This window comes from Suillus subaureus, assembly GCF_016647635.1.
Source record: "Suillus subaureus strain MN1 chromosome Unknown BJ212scaffold_62, whole genome shotgun sequence".
In the NCBI taxonomy this organism is placed as follows: domain Eukaryota; kingdom Fungi; phylum Basidiomycota; class Agaricomycetes; order Boletales; family Suillaceae; genus Suillus; species Suillus subaureus.
The window spans coordinates 1-16243 of NW_024538618.1; the positions used below are offsets into that span (position 1 = coordinate 1).

The 16243-nt window shown below is 47.7% G+C and overlaps 3 protein-coding genes across 3 annotated transcripts; all 3 read right to left on the minus strand.

Annotated features, from left to right (window-relative positions):
- Window positions 1–2988: 2988 nt before the first annotated feature.
- Window positions 2989–4456, minus strand: BJ212DRAFT_1304407 (uncharacterized protein; the record flags this gene model as incomplete). The annotated part of the gene is made up of 6 exons (XM_041333601.1): window positions 2989–3231; window positions 3457–3576; window positions 3724–3843; window positions 3869–4084; window positions 4292–4367; window positions 4410–4456. The coding sequence occupies 6 exons, from the start codon at window positions 4454–4456 to the stop codon at window positions 2989–2991; spliced, it is 822 nt and encodes a 273-aa protein (XP_041186750.1).
- A 1556-nt stretch (window positions 4457–6012) lies between these two features.
- BJ212DRAFT_943868 (uncharacterized protein) lies at window positions 6013–10533 on the minus strand. Its single transcript, XM_041344410.1, has 4 exons — window positions 9462–10533; window positions 9167–9409; window positions 8920–9116; window positions 6013–8865 (listed from the first exon to the last, which is right to left on the minus strand). Exons 1-4 carry the CDS (start codon window positions 10420–10422, stop codon window positions 6085–6087), a joined length of 4182 nt encoding a protein of 1393 aa, XP_041186751.1. The 5' UTR covers window positions 10423–10533; the 3' UTR covers window positions 6013–6084.
- Window positions 10534–15430: 4897 nt separating this feature from the next.
- BJ212DRAFT_1304409 (uncharacterized protein) lies at window positions 15431–15951 on the minus strand (the record flags this gene model as incomplete). The annotated part of the gene is made up of 2 exons (XM_041333602.1): window positions 15431–15870; window positions 15921–15951. The coding sequence occupies 2 exons, from the start codon at window positions 15949–15951 to the stop codon at window positions 15431–15433; spliced, it is 471 nt and encodes a 156-aa protein (XP_041186752.1).
- Window positions 15952–16243: the final 292 nt, after the last annotated feature.

Genomic DNA, 16243 nt, shown 5'->3' on the forward strand with positions numbered 1-16243 from the left:
GGTGTGGGTAACAAGTGAGGGCAAGGGTATTGATTGCACAGGTAAGGAAAGTCAAGACAAGGTGTTCAGGTATAAGGTAACCCAATAGGAGCTAAAAGTGTGCACTAATGGTGACTGCTCCTAAGTAAAACCTAAGGGAAGGAAATACTGTAGAAGGGAAGTAAATACAAAGTAGTCACTCTAGGCACTTTATACTAGCTAAACCCTCTTGGAAATGGAAGGGACAGGACAGACAGGCAGTAGGAATATGTAAAGACATGTAATAAGGCTGCAACACTTGTTACAACACACGAGGCAAGGCAAAATACATACCAATGAGGTAGGATGGGCAATGGACTGATGCAGGACACCTGTAAGGTAGTCCGAAGGTGTGGGAAATCGACTGCAGGTATGCACGCAGTGTGGGAGTGAATGTGTGGGTCCGCAGAGCGTGGGAATACGCATCCAGAGCAGGTTGAGTGCAGGAAAAGTGGTCGATGGTTTTGTAGCTTTCCATCACCTATATCAAAAGATGGCCATTGCAAGCCTAGTGGGAATATGATTGTCACACCATGTTACTGAATTCAATAAAGGGACATGAGCTTGTCAGTATCTCTGTTGCATCCATGGATGTTGCAAAGGAGAAAATCAACTTGCTAAGTGAGGAATCTGATGATATGGACATCTGATCAGAATCAGAATCAGAATCATCACTATCATCTGAGTCTTTGAGTTCTTCCATGGCAGGTTTGATGAGTTCAAAGTAGCGAGCATATTGGAGATTGAACTGCTTAGCATGCAGTGCTTGCAAGATCTGTTGTTGGGCTGATGTGCAAGGCATGATGTTTATTATCATGATCACTTGTAATAGAACTGATACCTAAGATCATATTCTGGCAGAGCTTGAATACCTTTAGAAGTTTCTTTTTGTTGGATGTTTCTAACAGTTCATAAATTTAACTTTGAGACCCACTAATGCTCATCTGCAAGAAAAGAGAGATTGGGGCATGAAAGACAGAAATTTGTGAAATGAAAAAAATGAAAATGGAGAAAAGACAATGAAAGATGGGAGATGGGAGGAGATGGGAGACAGGAGGCAGGAGATGGGGGGAGAGAGAAGATGGGAGACATGAGGTGGGAGACAGGAGGCGGGAGGCGGGAGGCGGGAGGCGGGAGGCGGGAGGTGGGAGGCGGGAGGCGGGAGGCAGGAGGCGGGAGGCGGGAGAATTGATTTATATTCTCTACTTTTATTTTGTCCATGATTATGAGGACACAGCCAAAACCAGGAAGACAGGGGAAAGAAGAGGATAGATGGTCAAATAGTAAAATTAAATTGATTTATATTGTCTACTTTGTTGATGTGTGGTAGATTATACATGCTAGCAAAAAACTAGCTCAGTAGTGTATCAACACAATACTTAGGTACCTGGATGATATGAGAGCACTTGTGTTATACTATGAACAATTAGCCAAGGTGTTCAAGAGGATTGTTGTGCAGAGATGTCATATGGTATCAAATGTGACTCAAGATAGCATCCAAGATCAGTTGTTGAGTAGCCAACAGATTGTACTTGAAATGTGTGAAAGTGCTGCTCAAAAATGTATTATTATCATCATTATTGATTTATTTCAAGATCCATTATGCTGATGATTCAGTCAAGGTGCTGCATGTATCTCCCAAAGGAGCACAAAGTGCTCCTTTGCCTTACTGTACCAAAGGCACAGTAACTATGAATATTAGGATGAAGCCAAAAAGGAGCGCAAAGCACTCCTATTGCTTCCTGTGCTGAAGGCACAACAGGTGTTGGACTAGTGAAAATTAAAAGGGTAATGGGAGAACAGTAAATGGCAGAAAAATGTCACTAAGTCTAACATTCTCTAGGGGGGGTCCAATCTGGGCATTTCTGAACATGTCAAAAATGCGCAGAACAGGGGGGGTCCAATCTGGGCATTTCTCAACATGTCAAAAATGCGCAGAACAGGGGGGGTCGGATCTGGGCATTTCTGAGCATGTCAAAAATGCGCAGAACAGGGAGGGTCCAATTTGGGCATTTCTCAACATGTCAAAAATGCGCAGAACAGGGGAGGTTGGATCTGGGCATTTCTCAACATGTCAAAAATGCGCAGAACAGGGGAGGTCCAATCTGGGCATTTCTCAACATGTCAAAAATGCGCAGAACAGGGGAGGTCCAATCTGGGCATTTCTCAACATGTCAAAAATGCGCAGAACAGGGGGGGTCCAATCTGGGCAGTTCTGAACATGTCAAAATGAGAAATGCCTAGTTGGGACCTCTCCTGTTCTGCGCATTTTTGACATGTTGAAAAATGCCCAGATCCGACCTCCCCTGTTCTGCGCATTTTTGACACATTGAGAAATGCCCAGATCTGACCTCCCCTGTTCTGCGCATTTTTGACATGTTCAGAAATGCCCAGATCCGACCCCCCCCTGTTCTGGGCATTTTTGACATGTTGAGAAATGCCCAGATCTGACCTCCCCTGTTCTGCGCATTTTTGACATGTTCAGAAATGCCCAGATTGTGCTCTTTTGGCTAGCCATAACCTGGGTGTAACCAATACCAGGTTACAAATGTGCCCTTAGAATGGCTTGATTTTGGTTGATGTGAGGGGCAGGCTTAGGCGAAAATGTTGTTCAGACTTGGGTTCATTTTGGATGATTTCTGCTATTTTTTTGGTATTGTGTTGGTTGATTTTGCCTGAGTTATTGCTGTTGTATTGCTTGTCTTGCTGGGGTATTGTATTGTGGTGTATTGTAGCGTGTTGCTAAGCTATCTAACCGAGAAGCGAGACACCAAGAGAATACGTTTTTATACGAGACGACGAGAGAGCTAACGGGTGGGTGGGTGGGGACGGTCTAACATATGATTGCCCTGCTTATCCTTATCCTTATCCTTGACTATCGTATTGTTATCGTAAGTTATCGTATCGTAGTCTATCGCGTTTCTTATCCTTGTCTTGACTATGGTATCGTGTTTCTTATCCTTGACTTGCTTATCGTATCGTAGTCTTGACTATCGCGTTTCTTATCCTTGACTTGCTTATCGTATCGTAGTCTTGACCATCGTGATCCTTATCCTTGTCTTTTGCTTGTTTTCTTGATTTTTTGCTATCGTAGTCTTGACTATCGTATTCCTTATCCTTATCCTTATGGCCCGGGTCGAATCCTCGTTCAGACTTTGCTTGACTTTGCTTGATTTTTGCATTTTTATCGGAGTAGTTCCCACGGTTGAATTGCTTTCATAATGCCCAGATTCAACCTCCCCTGTTCTGGGCATTTTTGACATGTTGAGAAATGCCCAGATCTGACCCCCCCCTGTTCTGGGCATTTTTGACATGTTGAGAAATGCCCAGAATTGACCTCCCCTGTTCTGGGCATTTTTGACATGTTGAGAAATGCCCAGATCCAACCCCCCCCTGTTCTGGGCATTTTTGACACATTGAGAAATGCCCAGATCTGACCTCCCCTGTTCTGCGCATTTTTGACATGTTCAGAAATGCCCAGATCCAACCCCCCCCTGTTCTGGGCATTTTTGACATGTTGAGAAATGCCCAGATTGTGCTCTTTTGGCTAGCCATAACCTGGGTGTAACCAATACCAGGTTACAAATGTGCCCTTAGAATTGACCTCCCCTGTTCTGGGCATTTTTGACATGTTGAGAAATGCCCAGATCCGACCCCCCCCTGTTCTGGGCATTTTTGACACATTGAGAAATGCCCAGATCTGACCTCCCCTGTTCTGCGCATTTTTGACATGTTCAGAAATGCCCAGATCCAACCCCCCCCTGTTCTGGGCATTTTTGACATGTTGAGAAATGCCCAGATTGTGCTCTTTTGGCTAGCCATAACCTGGGTGTAACCAATACCAGGTTACAAATGTGCCCTTAGAATCGTAGTCTTGACCGTCGTGATCCTTATCCTTGTCTTTTGCTTGTTTTCTTGATTTTTTGCTATCGTAGTCTTGACTATCGTATTCCTTATCCTTATCCTTATGGCCCGGGTCGAATCCTCGTTCAGACTTTGCTTGATTTTGCTTGATTTTTGCATTTTTATCGGAGTAGTTCCCACGGTTGAGTTGCTTTGTTGAACCCTTCGATTTCGAGTATTTTGCTTATAATTCATTAGGATCTTATCCTATTGATGTCATTAGACTATGGATAGACTCCCCTTGACGAGGGCTACGACATTGGTTTTCATCAATTAGTTGATCAGGTATTAGCTTACATAATGTCTTTGTCTTGTCATGGAGTCAAGCCTCCGATGGAACTGTTCCAGTGGAGATCATTGTTGTCCACACCCTGGTACTCTGTGACCCTCCAGTGGAACGGTTCCAGTGGAGATCATTGTTGTCGATACCCTGGTACTCTGTGACCCTCCAGTGGAACGGTTCCAGTGGAGATCATTGTTGTCGATACCCTGGTACTCTGTGACCCTCCAGTGGAATGGTTCCAGTAGAGATCATTGTTGTCGATACCCTGGTACTCTGTGACCCTCCAGTGGAACAGTTCCAGTGGAGGATTATATTTGTGAAATGTCTTGAAACGACCCCTTCTTAACCACGACCCATATAGAAAAGTGCTATATAATGCCCAGATTCAACCTCCCCTGTTCTGGGCATTTTTGACATGTTGAGAAATGCCCAGATCTGACCCCCCCCTGTTCTGGGCATTTTTGACATGTTGAGAAATGCCCAGATCTGACCTCCCCTGTTCTGCGCATTTTTGACATGTTCAGAAATGCCCAGATTGTGCTCTTTTGGCTAGCCATAACCTGGGTGTAACCAATACCAGGTTACAAATGTGCCCTTAGAATATCTACAGGGTGTTGGTTTCACACAAATCCGACATTTGGAAATTTGCGTGATATGGGAGTTCAGAAGTGTGACATGTATATACCTACAGGGTGGTTTCACACAAATCTGACATTTGGAAATTTGCGTGATATGGGGGGTCAGGTATGCCATGTATATATTTGCAGGGTGTTGGTTTCATGCAAATCTGACATTTGGAAATTTGTGTGATATGAAGGGGTCATATTGACTTAATGTTGGTTTCACACAAATCCGACATTTGGAAATTTGCGTGATATCAGGGTCCTGGACACACCATAACCAAGGTGTAACCATAATGGACTTGCAGAAACATGCTTAGAATGTTATGAGAGCATGGCACCAGACACTACGTCCCTTTGTACCAATGCAGATCCCAAATTCCTGGACTCTGAATTTCCAGATCTAAGTTTCCATACCCGTCTTATTATACCTGCATTGAGACATCGTCAACATGTCGTTTCACTCACCTCTATCAACAACATCCGATACCCAATGAACGTGTATCGAGGAAATCGTCTCTGGAGACCTGATGGAGTAGAAGACGAACAATTGATCCTGGCTGAACATTATATTCAGATGTCGCGCGCGTTTCCAGAAGGCACCTTTCCCTTCGAGATTGAGTAACCCAGGACGACATTGTGCGGGCTGGGCTGGATGATGGGAATAAGCTATATGTTTGAGAGGAGTCAGAAATGGAAGTTGGAGACAGTACTCAAAATATGCGATATGGTTCGTTATCATGGACACTGGCGGCGTTCGCCACTGCAAAGTTGAAACTGAACCTTCAATGCGTGCTGTCACGGCGGGCACTGCTGGCAGTGTGTAGGTGCGAGTCCTGTAAAAATCGTGCTAGAACTCCTCGGGCAACACAGGTGCTGGGGCCTCAGGCTGACAGTGTCGAAAGATCTGTCGTGTGGAAATCTTGGTACTACACATCAATGTACCTCTGGGTAGGTACTTGGAGTTGTCCTCAATTAAGCATGTATGTGTGTAACGTCGACAGAAAATCCAATACAAGGGTGTGTGCGTATGCTAAAGAGATCGCGCAGATGCGTTGGGGTAAACAAGGGAAAATTGGAAAGACTCGATGCGCATGCGTATGTATTACTACATAAGATGATGCAGAATGAAGTGGGAAATGAAATGTGAACTGAAAACACAACCAGAAACAAAATCACCTAGAAAACGTAGATTTGACTCGATATCAAATGCCAAAGGGGGAAAAAGCAACCGTCCGCCAAATCCCAACACAGAGAAACTTAATCCAGGGGTACCAAAAAACTCGCCAATGCCCAGCCCACTTCTCCCCTAACTTTCGCATCTCTGCCTCCTCCCTCCGCATCAGCAAGCTCCCGAACTAGTAACAGACAATCCTCCCCGTCATCCACATATAACGGTAAATCCGGATGCGTGCTGGGGTGCCCGTACTCCCTGAGCACATCAAACGTATCTCCAGATCGCAGCTCGAAGAACGGTAAACCCCGATACGAAACTCCCGCGGGTGGAATACACATGTGTATCGCAGCGCATTGGTAGAGCGCGCGCAGCCCTTGCAAGTCAGTGGTACGTCGAGTGGGGGTATGTGGTGAGTGTGTTCGGGTTGGCGTAATTGGCATTTGGTATGCAGGCAGCGCACTATCTGTGGTATAATAACTTGGTGCCAGTGAGCTCGGAGCCCCGAGGCTCTTGACAGAACTGGATCGTGTCCTGTGGTGTGACGGCCGCAATGTATCTGTGATCTTACTCTTTAGGCTCGGCCGTCTCTGCGAGCCACGCCCCCGGCCTCTGTCGTTGTCTTCCTGCTCCTCGTCAAACATGGCGAATGACGACGGGCTTGGTGGGGGATCAAGTACAAAGGGTATATTGCTGAGTATCGGCCCAGGCAGACTCTTCATTCGTGTGGGCTTGAGGCGCGGTGGAGAGGCGCTATTGCGAGACTGTGATGGCGGCTGTAGGGCAGAAGGCATAGGTGGTACATCCTCGATTCCTCTCCCAGCACTCGTACCGAGACCGGGGTTATTCTTGTATGACTTGCCCAACTTCCCAGATTTACCAGAACGCAGTGACTCATCGGAGGGTTTGCGGAGAATAGGACCGGTGGGAATATTGTTCGTACTCCCACTGCGTCGTCGACCAGTCATATCGTAAGAGTTGGAGTGCGAGGGTGGCGTGCGCGATGATGGGTTAAACGAGGAAGACAACGATTGTGAACTGCAGTGGTCATAGGAGTTTTGAGGATTGCGAGGCTCGTAAAAACTTTGCGAATTACGAGGGTCGTAGGAATTCTGTGAGCTGCGAGAGTCATTCATTCGGTAGAGTGTGTCGTATGATCCAGAACCAGACGAATGACGCGCATCATACTCCTTCTCCCGCGCATACTTCGTTTCATCCCTCCTAGACCGACCCTCATATGACTCCTTGGACGCATATCGGGTATCGTACGACCCCTGGTGCTGATGCTGCTGCTGCCTTGGGCGCGTAGGTGATACCTGCGGATCGAGAGGGCCAAGTGCGGCAGCAAGGTTTGCTGATTTTGCACCTTGCGGTGGTGAAGTACGATGTTGCACGTGCTGCGGTATTTGGTACTGTGGAATCACAGGACGCAGCCGCTCCATCTTCTTGGGCGGATTGACAACCGCTAACGACCCAAGCACGCCCAACACATCGCCCCATCGTTCGCGCCAGACACGAACTGTCTCGCCTCCACCCGCTGGTCGGTCCGCGTGCTCCATACTGTTTCTTGTTACTCCCGCACCTCCATCTCCAAGGCCTTCTCCCTCTACCCGCAGCGCATCCCACAACTCTCCCCACCGCTCTCTTACAACTCCCCAAAATGCTTCCATCCCCCTGGCTAAGTCTGACACCACCCCATCAATCCCACGTTCCAGCAGCTTTACATACACAGGCAACTCCAGCGCAAGCTGCCCTCGCAATGCAACGTAACTCTGGCTTGCCTGTAGTAGCGCCTCTGACGGGCGTTGCTTGCGCGTGATTGGGAGGTGCAGAAGGTGCATATGCAGCGGGTGGAGAGTGTGCAGTGCACTGAGAAGCTTGAGTGGCGCAACCGATGTGCCTTTGAGGGATTGGAGAGAGGGGAGGATGTGTGCGTGGAGCTCGTGCTCGAGATCTTGTACGAGATCGACTAGTCCGGTACAGAGCGAGAGGAACGCATCGAAAGCCTCACTTTGGCCGGTCCCTAAGGCATCTGGTGAAGAAGGGGGAGAGGGATTCGAACTAGAATTGTTCAGGGACAGTTCAGGGCTGACGGTGACGCCAATGACGCCTGCAAATGCCCATCCCCACTTGACGAGCGCCCCGAACAACGTATGGAGAGTCCGAGCGTAGCCAAATGCATCCCGAGCGAGGTGGGAGAGAGTAGTGATGTGCGACTTGAGCCTACTTTCGAGGGCTACAAGAAGGGCAGCTTCAGCGTTTTCAGGGTCGGGTTCTATTTCTAAAACGTGGATGGAGCCTTTTTGTTTCGAGGATGACTTGGCGGACGAGGCAAGGGACTTTGGTGTGCGCAGAGAACGCATGCGGGAGACGGAGGCGTTCACAACGCCCACCTTGGGGATGCCGATAGATCCCATACCACCTGCTCCAGGGCCGTCTTTGGCGTGTCCAGACCCGAGGACTTCTCTGACGACTTCTACCCGCCTTCGTCCCTCATTCACAGCGCGAGCTACTTCTTCCACCTTCTGCTTCGCCTCCCTCAGTTTATCGAGCCCTTCGGTTCCTTCCCTCAGTTTCCCAAAGGCCTCGCCTATGCTCTCTGAAGTTACAACAACGAGCGGCTCGGGAGTAGCACTGATCACAGCGCCCAGCAACAACCCGTACTTTAGCAATCTTTGAACCGGCTTGATTAACAAACTCGGTAGGTCCCAAGCATGCGTGTGCGCTTCAACAAGTTCTTTGCTTTCCTTGAGCCACCGCGAGAATTGAGGCGTGAGCTGCGGTGGTGTGCTGAGGGCGTCGATGTGTGCGAGTGCGCGAGGGTGCGCGGTGATATAAGTCGTGTATGGGGGCGCAAAGAGGGGTACCTGGTTAAGCATCACTGTGAAGTTGCACCCAATATCGAGAGGGACTAAACTCACCACCTCCAGGAAAACTTCGCCCACGCCTTTGCCTCCTTCTTCAATCGCTGTCTCAAGCTTTGACACAAGCATGTCAGAAAGAACAGCTAATTCGGAAATGTTGCGGAAAATGATTCGTATGTCGGCGACAGACAGTGGGGGCTCGCCCACCGGGCGTAAGACTTGTGTTGGAACCTTGGATTCAGTCAGAGGAACTACTAAATCAGCGATTAGTAAGTTGAGCAACCACAGAGAGTCATGGAAGGACCTATTTGCGTGAATGTAGGTACATTCAATTGGATAGAAGGCACGTTGAATTGTATCGTCGGTGGGCAAAGGCCCGAGACGGACATGTCGGACGTGGAGATAGTACTGACGGTGCGTGAAGACAAGGACGAGCATGTACCTGAGCTCGACTTGGTAGATTCGGAACTTGAGCTAGACCCAGGGTTTGAAACTTCTGAACCCGAGACTGGGCGTGTACATGAGAAACCGAATGGTGGAGGGTGACCTGGGGTAGATTAGAATAATTTTCAAAGGGATTAAAGAGAAGGAAGACTCACCAGACGCCAACCTCATATATACATCCCTGATGAGTGCTAAATCGCTTGCATAGGCACGTTCAGAGGTCAGAAGTTCGAGTAGAGCATGTTGGCGTTTTGTGATGGCGGGTGCGGGCGTAGGGGGTGCTGTGGTCAGATCGTCCTCTGAGCGTCGTTGACTTGACATCGCACTCCGATCCTCTGACAGCTCAAGACGGTTATCAGTTCGTGGTCTTGATTTCGTGGGTAGGGAGAGGGGTAGAGTAGAAGGAGGGAGAGGGAGTTCCTTGTCTTTAGGGAAACGAGTAGATTGTATAATAGTATGAACCGATTCCATGGTAGGAGTATGGCCGGCGTTAGCTGTATCAGCACCGACGGAATCGGTATAAGCAGCGACGGGTCCGGTATAGTTGGTGTATAGGGCAGTAGGGAGGGTATCACCGACGAGGTGCTCTGTTTCCCTTTCTCTGTCGAATTCGTCCTCGAATTCGTCAACGACTCCAATAACGGAGTGGAGATCGGGCGTAGAGCCGAGAGCCTCTAGAAGTTGTGATAGAGATGAAAAGCTATGAGTCCGGAAGACGGGAACCATCTCTGGCTCTGGCGCTAATTGGAGCATTGGCAACATCTTTGGCAGCTGTTGGCGCGTGGCAGGAGGCGCTGTGATAGGATGTGATGATCCAAGGGTTAATCCAATCGTTGGTTTTAGCTGTGATTGCTGTAGATCTGGAGCTTCTTGCTCTCTTGATCGTCGTTTAACTTCTTCCACAATCATAGAATTACGACCAGGTCGAAGTACTGATCTTGGTGGCAGCACAGGTAGCGCAGTACTAGACACCTCCAGACGGTTTGGTTGTGGTTGGCCTTGAGTTGATGTTTGATGTAGCTGCTGGTTATTAATGGAATCGTGCCCGTTGCGTCCACCAGCCTCGAGGCTCCCAAAATCTAATTGCTCCGCCTCTGAACTTGCAATATCCGTCATTCTAATTTAGTTGCCAGCTGGCCTTGAGGCAGTTGTAGATCCGTTCAACGCTAGCTTATAACTTCGCCACGCTAAGTATAGGGCCTGGGCTGGCTGAGTTGGCTGGTACTCTCGTGTTCGCAGCCTGTCCACTGCACTTATGCTGTATCAACGTTAGCATCGACCTTCATGCTGACCATTGAAGGCGCTCGGGCGCTCGACTTGCCTATCTCAGCCTGCCTTCTTCGTGTGCCCTTCGTGTGGTTCCCTTGCCGATGCATATCACTATCTTCCAAAGTGCCGGAACGTGGTAAAAGAGAAACGAGATACAGTCAGTAATCTCGACTTCCCCACCGCTCCCTTTACTCCACTGCCAGCTCACCATTTGAAACTAGGCTTCGCTATGAGCCAAATTTGCTGGACTCCGCGAGTTGTAATCGGCGAACACCCAACAAAATCCGCTCAACAGCGCGTCACAATTCGTTCATCAAGTTTCAAACTCCGGCCATGCATGCGGCAGGCCTATCATAGGCAGGCCGTTCTACGCCGTTTGACACCGCCTGCGCACTATGTGCAGGGACGTTCGCACACGAGATACCATGCACAAGATAAGTATTGGCCTGCCTGCTCCTTGTCTGCTTTTTCCAAGGTCGCCGTGGTAATGTGTCCAAGTTTTCCCAAACCCATACTGGCATCAATCGCACACGCAATTGCCGTGGGCTATACCTCGTTGCTCTGGGGGTTGTTCGTGGTTGCGCCCGGACTGCATCCATTCATGATTACATTCTCTGTGATGTTATTGAAATACGTAGACATAAATCTTTGAATAAATGTGCCGTACCCTCGAGCAAGGGTACGGGCTTCCAACTTGCTGCTCTCTGAACCACTCCCCTGTTCTACCCGAAAGCTAACCGTTGTTGGTGATGAGGGTATGAAGCCTAGCGAACGTCAATCCAGGAACGAACTACATAAGCGTGTAGCCTCATGACCAAGCCATGATATGAAAGTTCACATCACAGTTAGCACAGGGGCATTTGTATCCAGCTATACTTTCTTGAGATCACCACTTATGTGAGTAATGAGGAAGATATGCTTAGGATGAATGTCATACATTGCCATCTCAGATCCCCTGAAACATCACCGGTGGAACCTCTTTGTTGTGCTACCGCGTAAGAAGGAAGCTCCAGTTCGCATCGTTGGGATGTGATTCCGAGTGCGCGGTCGCTCCTCAATCCTGCATTCGAGAGTCTTGAATGCTGTTGCAAACAGGAGGTAGGGGTCGTAGCGGACCCATCTTTAGAAGTATCTCGTTTACTTCAATTTAACAAGTAATTTCTTGTGCCACTGCGTGATGAAGCAGTTCGCATCGTTTGGCTATGAGGATGCAAGTCATCGCTCACCTATATCCACAGGCATCCCGTTTACTCCGAGCTGACGAGCCGGTTTCTTGTTGTAAAATTGCATCAGCCATAGCATAGAAATAAATATTTGTCGCATCAGCAAGGCCTGTTCTAAGTTGTATACGGAAACTGGACGCAAGGCATTAGACAGGTTTCCGGTGGAGGTGTGACTGTTTTATCTCTAGCCCAGTAGCATACTACAAGAGTATGAAGACTCACATGATCCACGCTACTGGTAAGATGTTCGTCGAGCTTGACATTCTTGAGTACACATACTGGGCAATCCAGGGTCAAGCGCCCAATATACGACGAGATAGCTCTGGCCTGCACTTGATTGATCTATTATGTTGAAGCTGTGGTTAGAAAAACCTGCACATTGAAATGCGTGAGCACGAGGAGCCCATGCGTCAGCGGCGTGTTCTCCCTGAGTAAGAATTCCTATCTTGAACTCAAACCCCTTAGTCCTGCCTAGAGTACCACGCTCCTAGTGGAAAATGTCAAGCGTGAGTGAAAGAAGTTTGTTCTCTATGAATCCACGACCGCCTTGGCGAATATTATACAGGAAAGGCTCAGTGTTTCGCCCTTCGATCCGGGGTATTCCGTCCACGCTCTAGGCTAAAATACAAGAATCCGCAGAAGTAAAAGACGTTTCAAGTTGTTGTCTAAAAGATCCGGCACCCCTGGGCGATTGCGCAGAAGACGCTGTCGCCAAATGTTCTGCCTTCTGATTCGATGATTACTAGAGCCTAGGACAGTCGAATACAAGGCTGGATACCATAGGCAAAGTGACTTGATGACAAGTTTGACGCTATAAAGGCCGTATTACTTATCGGAACGGCTGCGGGTCCACGTCCATAGGAGACAGCGCAATTTATTACAATGCGGATCTACGCCAGCCCACGGAACCAGTTGTCGGATACTGTTGTTTTTTTTTTTGAAAAAAAAATCATATCCATTGGTGGAAGACCCCCTTATCATCAGGAGGAGCATCTAGCAGCTAGTGAGTCGAGTGTTTTGAGTCGGGAAATTCGGCCAGGAATCTTCAGATTGCAAAATCTCAAAGGAAAAGTCGTTCTCACCTAAAAGAAGGATGGAAAGTTCAAATCAACGGTAAAAGACGTGAGGCTAGCTAGGCACCATGTGTTTGTGGTCATCCGCGGAATTTTGTGTGATGCGCAGGCGTGGAATATTTTTTTATTGACGCAAGTAGTATAAAATTGAGCTTTACCTGAAGCTTATCTGGAAGGAAAAGGGTTTCGGGGTTCTACAAACGCCTGATAATTAAATCGTCAATCCCGATGTAAACCCTGATGTTTTTTACACGGCCAGAGCGTCGCGTTTCAGGTGTATCATGTGTGCCACTGGTCGGCTCCCAGGGTATTGAGCGTTAGAACGATGCAAGGATTTTTATGACCATTCCAATTACCACATGAGAAGCGCGGTATCCCCTAACCAGGCCCATCAAAGCTTACCTGGCAGACCGCTGTACCTAAAACGGTTTCCCTTCCCATAATAATCCCTTATATGCCACACCAGATGTCGCATCATGCGAAGTTCAGAACCACACACGGATATACAACGTTTCACGGCGAGGCAACCACATGTGATGCTGTGCTGCCTTCTCGCGCTAACCTTCTAACCGACTTGATTAGCGGAATAATCCGGTCATGGTTTCAGGTGCGCAATTTTCGAGAAAAATAAAATGGGTACCTTTAAGAATCGAGGCCAGGGGGACAGGGAGGTGATTGTGCACTTGCTCACGTAGATCATGGATCTGCATCAATAGTCAATGGTTCAAGTCTCCAGCCAATCCTCAGTGGTGCGAAGCGTCAACTGTGGCAATAACAGAAAGCGATCTAGAACTGGATTACAACAAAAACAACGGTCAGTCGGTGCTTCAAATGTCCAAAACAATGCTACGTAAGAAATCTACCAGCTGACCGCAATGAGATCAAATACATATACCCCACGACGTCTTTATGGGCGCCTTTGAAGTGGGCAGATGCTCGGGATCATAATGTTAGATTTCAAACCTAGTCGCTTCGGAGCTATTTGTTGACAATGCCGAGACAAAAGGGGAATACCGACGGGAGCGGCACCTGACGTAGAAGGACAAAGCGCCGCTGAAACAGCAACAGCATCCCATGCCAGTACCCTGGATATGTGTGACCCTGTGGTTCTGTTGGCGCCACATGAAACATCATATCTTTCGAATCACCGGTAGAGAAGGACGATTGAAACTTCACTAGTGGGACGATGGACTGGATTTTTCCAGGTAAATTATAGTCCAGATGTGTTTGGTGGATACTATTGGTAGCCATGAATTATAACTGAGAGCGCGACGATGGTACCTGGACCAGTCAATCTCAACTTGAATGTTGCACAGGTGTACAGTGTGGGTATCTGGAGGTATCCATCCTTGTTAGAGGCCAAGTGATAAGACCACATGTGAACCTAGACGCTGTCTGTCGCGGTGATAGGGCCGAGGCTCTCGCTTTGGAATGCATAACTTTAAAATCAGCCTTCCAGGTTCCTACTAGCAAGGGTAAATACTTTATGGTACCGTTTCATTGCAAAAAAGTCTAACAAGAAAGAACGCCCAAGATGTTAGTGTTTTCGGTCTCTCTGTTCTAGTTGATACAGACTACTTACACTTCAAGTTCGTAGTACAAAGTACAAAATTGATCGTCACGGTGACTCACCGGCCGGTGGGATCTGAGTCGGAGATTGAAATCAACGGAAGGACTTCATTGTCAGATACTTATCCTCATAATATAATAAGTACAACACTAACTAGCTCATTGGAATAAGTATTCGCTGCCGGCACGCTGCGTTTGATTTGTTGATCCGAGTCAACCTAGTAATTACATATGCATACTAATTATTGGTTGTACATTGCAGATATTATTCATGCTTTTGCAAGTATTTCAACAAGCCAGCCAGGAATCAGGTAGCCTGACAAAGATAATTTCAATCGACCATTCCTTGCGCGCTGGTCAGGATTGTCAGCCACATTATCAAACATTTTGTGCATGAATATGCAGCATATCTTCATAACATGTAATCCCTCTCATAGTTTACAAGATGGCGCCGGCTTTTGAAATTTCCCCCTTTAATCCTCGAATACATCAGTTTCTTTTTTTTTATAATCCGATTTATGATAGAACCATATGTAGGACGGCACTTTCTAATCTATGGAACCCCCGGTATCCCTTCTTATATCTGAGATCGCGAAAGCCCTGATGTGAGGCTTACACCATCAATCCGCTATTCCCGCCGGCCGTTTTAGACGCGCGTTTCAACAAAGATGAGATGTTTCAATTTCTGCTATGAGGATGGTCAGCTTGCGGTGGATGCGTTTCTCGTCCGCTTTCGCGGAATGTTTACAGGAATCTAGGGGAGAGTATGATGACGGGGATAAATGAGTTAGTGTGTTGGCGTGTTTATTCCTCCATTCTCCTTGTCTCTTTATATCAAACATCGAGATTCCGTGTAGACGAGATATTGGGTGCGAGTTTATGTCGTTGTGGTATGGTATTGATTAGTTGTGGTCTTGAGTTTTCGATGTTCTTGATGTACAGGGTATTATATTTCGTGAGTAGAGTAGCGTGCTTTCCTGTAGCTGTGATTCAGTTCTTTCGTTTCTTGGATAGCGGGACCTCACCGAATGTGGTCTTTAGGCGATGCGTGGAGTTAACATATCTTGCTAAACGTGGGATTGCTTCGGAGTCGGTTAGGAGGTGGGGGATAGACGAGGCATCTCGTCCTAGTGCGCACTGGAGGGTGTCTTTCTCTCGCATCATGGGAGTATCAGTTTCTTTATTGGCGGTTCGCTTTGATACTGGCCGTTCCAGTATTTCGCCTTGCAGAAATGCAGATACTAGGGCTCGTGCAGTGGAATGCCGCATACTTGACATTTGCCTAGAAATGCAGCGCCAATACGCAGCCCTGCTCGTCTGAGTGTCAAGCATACCAACAAATGTTTTGTTGAGCTCAGTCGCCGAACCCCTGGAGTCGTAGAACGTGGCTTGCAGATAACTGGTCTGCATCAAGAAATACAACCTTGCAGCTGGCAGAAAAGAGGTATCAAAATTGCCGCGCCATATGCAGTGGACTGACCTTCCTGAACGTAGACACCAGCAATATCCATGACACATTTCGGGCTCCAGATTTCCCATCATATAATTGTCGAGATGTGGAGCTTGACCCATGTGAGTATCAGCAGTGAACTAGGGACCATGCAGAGGCGTATGAAGACGGTTCGCCTCGTCAGTTGACATAAACTTGAAGTTGGATATTCTGGCTGGGTGTTCTGGAGACTTCCACTCAAGTCAGTTATGAGGAGTATACACTTCGCATGAACATACTCACGGCGGTTATCTTGTTTGCGACATACCTCCAGTGCTGGAACCACTTGCTGTGCCACTGGGTGACAATAGTAT

Bases quoted from the DNA above. Each gene is read 5' to 3' on its own strand.
- BJ212DRAFT_943868 (XM_041344410.1), bottom strand. From the start codon at position 10,422: ATGACGGATATTGCAAGTTCAGAGGCGGAGCAATTAGATTTTGGGAGC. The intron at 9,410-9,461 runs GTGAGTCTTCCT...AATCTACCCCAG, and splicing joins ATATATGAGGTTGGCGTCTG to GTCACCCTCCACCATTCGGT. The intron at 8,866-8,919 runs GTGAGTTTAGTC...ATGCTTAACCAG, and splicing joins GCGAAGTTTTCCTGGAGGTG to GTACCCCTCTTTGCGCCCCC.